Source organism: Eimeria tenella, genomic scaffold (genome assembly GCF_000499545.2).
Source record: "Eimeria tenella Houghton genomic scaffold, Eth_scaff1126, whole genome shotgun sequence".
In the NCBI taxonomy this organism is placed as follows: Eukaryota; Apicomplexa; class Conoidasida; order Eucoccidiorida; family Eimeriidae; genus Eimeria; species Eimeria tenella.
In genome coordinates, this window is record NW_013543599.1 from 1 (window position 1) to 3,646 (window position 3,646).

General features: G+C 59.3%; 1 protein-coding gene across 1 annotated transcript; it reads left to right on the plus strand.

The window, feature by feature from the left end:
• Positions 1–421: 421 nt before the first annotated feature.
• ETH_00012030 (uncharacterized protein) lies at positions 422–2,198 on the plus strand (the record flags this gene model as incomplete). Its single annotated transcript, XM_013378888.1, has 6 exons — positions 422–424; positions 712–843; positions 1,045–1,311; positions 1,599–1,668; positions 1,902–1,951; positions 2,121–2,198. 6 exons carry the CDS (start codon positions 422–424, stop codon positions 2,196–2,198), a joined length of 600 nt encoding a protein of 199 aa, XP_013234342.1.
• Between the last annotated feature and the right edge of the window lie 1,448 nt (positions 2,199–3,646).

Consider the following 3,646-nt stretch of genomic DNA (forward strand, 5'->3'; position numbering starts at 1 on the left):
AACTGAAGGAGAGGGAGAAGGCAAATCGCCTCTCCTCATTATGCACTACACGCTTCAGGTGCTGAGACCTCAGAGCGCCTCGCTGCTGCTGCTGCTGCCGCGCTACTGCTGCTGCGGTGCTGCTGCTGCTGCCGTGCTGCTGCTGCTGCTGCTGTTGTTGCTCTTCTTGTGGCAGCACTTTTGCTGTGGCTGCTGCCGTCCCGTGCTGCGGTTGTTCGTCGGGCGTTGCAGCTGTGGCCAGCATCTAGCACTCCTGCTGCTGCTGCTGCTGCTGCTGCTGCAGGAGCTAGACGGAGCAGCAGAGGCGCTACAGCAGCTGCACCACCGCTGCTGCTCCTTGACCCTCCGCTTCTTCCAGGTGTATTGGCAGCACTGCTTTGAGCTGCTGAAGAAATGCGACTTCGACAGAGACGCAGCACTGATGGTGAGCTGCTGCTGCTGCTGCTGCTGCAACTGCAGTTGCTGCTGCTGCTGCAGTTGCTGCTGCTGCAGTTGGCGCTCTCGCTGTTCTGGTTGCTGGTGCTGCTGTTGTTGCTGTCGCTCTCGCTGCTTTTGATGCTGCTGCTGCTGCTGCTGCTGCGGTGTTCCTGCTGGAGCATTCCCTCGTCCTTTCGTGTGTCGTTGCCGCCGCTGCTGCTGTTCTCTCTCGCCGTCCCCTCGCACGCTCTGCCTTTGCTGCTGCTGCTGCTCCTGCTGCTGCTGCTGCTGCAGGAAGAAGGGTCCCTGTTAGGGTGCGCGTGGCGGCTGAAGCTGCAGCGACTGTTTGGCCTTTTAGCTGCGCATTTCAGCCGCTGGTTTGACCTCAAGGGGCAGGCCACGCTGTGTGACTTGCTGCTAGACCTCGTCAGCCTGCTGCTGCTGCTGCTGCTGCTGCTGCTGCTGCTGCTGTAGCTGTTGTTGCTGGCTGGCGGCGGTGGCGCTGCTTCAGTGCCGGGCCCAACTGCAGCGGTTGTCACTGGACCTGCAGCAACTGCTCGTAGGCGACTTGGCTTTGCAGCACCCCAGGTGCTCCAGCTGCTGCTGCTGCTGCTGCTGCTGCTGCAGGTGGTGAAGAATCTGGAATCCGGACTGCTGGAGAAGACCTACAGCGCCTCGGGGGGCATTTTGGCCAACCAAGAAACTCGCAATCTTTGCTTGGTGGTGCAGCGGCTGAGTTTGAGTCCTGCTGCTGGCAGCAGCAGCAGGCTGCAGCAGCAGGAAGCTGCTGCTGCTGCTGCAGCCAGTAGGTGCTCGTTCTTCGACGACTTTGAAGACGAAGAGGAGACCCTTGAGGGCGTAGAGATTAACTACCCAGAGCCAGTGAGGTCCAAGGTAAGCTCCTGCTGCTGTTGCTGCTGCTGCTGCCGCTGCTGCTGCGACGGCGGCGGCGGCTGCTGCTGCTGCGGCGGCTGCTTCTCCTGCTGCTGCTGTTGGTGCGGCTTATTGCAGCAGCGGGCTTTCCTCCTTGCTGCTGCGCCACTGGCTGCTGCTGCTCCGTGCAGTCTGAAGGCCTGCTGCGCTGCCTGCTACTACCGCACTGGGCTGCTGCTGTTGTTGCAGCAGAAGCAGCAGCAGCAGGGGAAGATGGCTGTCGCTGCTGCTGTTTTGCTGCGCCGCAGTTCTGCCGCCTATTTGAGATAGGAGAGCTTCTCAGCCTTCCCTCTCTTAACGAAGTCTCTGAGCTGCTGGGTGCGCTGCTGCTGCTGCTGCTGCTGCTGCTGCTGCTGCTGCTTTGGCGTTGCTGCTCTAGACGCAGTTCTTGCTGGTGCTGTTGCTACGCAGTGAAGCTGGCTGCTGCTGCCACTGCTGCTGCTGCTCCAACGGCTGCCGCATCTTGCCTGACAGCAGAGCTTGGTGCAGCTGCTGCTGCATTTGTCTTTGCTGCTGTTGCTGCCGCTGCCGCTGCTGCTGTTGTGCCTCAGGAGAGATAGAAGGCGGGCGATCTTTACTCACTCTTGAGGAAATTAAAACAGTCAGCTGCTCCTGCGGCTGCTGATTTGCTTCCTATGCTGCAGCAGCTGCTGCTGCTTCTGATTTTGCTGCTCCTCTGAAGGCCACTAGCTGCATTGCTGCTGCCAGCATTTTGCTTCTCGTGCTCAATGTTAATGGTTGTGCTGCTGCTGCTGCTGCTGCTGCTGCAGGTACTGCGGCTTCGGGTCGACTTTGGCGAAAAAGAGATTGAAGAGACACTGCGGTCAGTAAAAGCTGCTGCCACGTGAGCAGCAGCAGTAGCAGCAGCAGCAGTAACAGCAGCAACAGCAGCGGCAGCGCCGATTCCTGCTGCTGCGGCAGCGGGCGCTCTGTGCTGCTGCCTGCAGCAGCAGCTGCTGCTGCCCTTTTAGCTGTTTGCTTCTGCACAGTGTACGGGCCTGTGACTACGGGCCTGTGACTACGGGCCTGTGACTGCCCGTGGCCATTGCTGCTGCTGCTGCAGCATCCGCGGCAGCAGCAACTGCAGCACCAGCAGCAGCTGCTGCAGCGACTGATACTGCTACTGCACTAGAGGAAGCAACCGGCTTGCACTGTGCAAAGCTTTTGCCGTTGCAGCTGCAAAAGCTGCGACTGCTGCAGCTGCTGCTGTAGCAACTGCTCTCTCCTACACCTGCAGAAACTGCTGCTGCTGCTGCTACTGCTGCTGCTGCTTCTGCTGCTGTTTGTTGCGTAGAGAAATGGCATTCTAACAGCAAGAGCCACAGCAGCAGCAGCAGCACCAGCGACACCAGCAGTAGTGCGTAGGGCTGCAGCCAATTTCATGGTACGCAGCCGAATAGAATTAAATGCCGCTGCTGCGGCAGCTGTTCCTGCAGCAGCAGCAGCTGCTGCTGCAGCTGCAGCAGCTGCGGCAGCAGCAGCTACTGCTGCCGCTGGACTGGGTTCGAAATATGTTCTTTACAATTACGGCTCGAGGCGTCATTTATCAAAATGAGCAGCTTTGCTGCTGCTGCAGCCGTCTGTTCCGTTGCTGCAGCTGCAGCACCGAGAGTGGCTGCTGCTGCTGCTGCTGCTGCTACTGCAGCATTGCGTTGTTGCTGGCTGCGGCTGCCTTAGCCACATCGGCAGCAGCAGCAGCAACAGCAGCAAGCGCTGTTGCTGCTCGTCAGTCGAAGGGGCCTGGCATCTGCTGCTGCCAAGAGCAATACCTGCGGAGGATGACTAGCAGGGGTTGCTGCTGCTCGTCTGCAGCAGCAGCAGCAGCACATGCTGACAAGGGCGGTAGGCGAAGCAGTTACCACAGCAGGTAGGCCACTGGCAGCAGAAGCAGCTGTCTGCCACTGCTGCTGCTGCGCGATCTGTAAACAGAGCTGTAAGGCTGCAGCAGCCCTTGTGACTGCTGCTGCAGCGGCTGCTGCTGCAGCAACAGCTGCTGCTGCTGCTGCTGCTGCTGCTGACACTGATGAAAACAGAAAAGACGGGGAGTTTTCGAAGACCATGGTTTTGCGTTGCCATTGCAGCTAGGCATCTTGTGTTGCCGCTGCTGCTAGACATCTGGTGCTGCTGCTAGGCATCTGCTGCTGCTGCTGCTGCTAGTTTGTTGTTGTTGCTGCTGCTGCCGGGGGGTTTAGCTGTTTGGTCTCCTCGTCGGTGTCGCCGCCGTCCCAAAAGGGCTCATCTTCTTCTATATCCATTTTGTTAAGAGATTCGTGGCTGCTGCTGCTGCTGCTGCTGC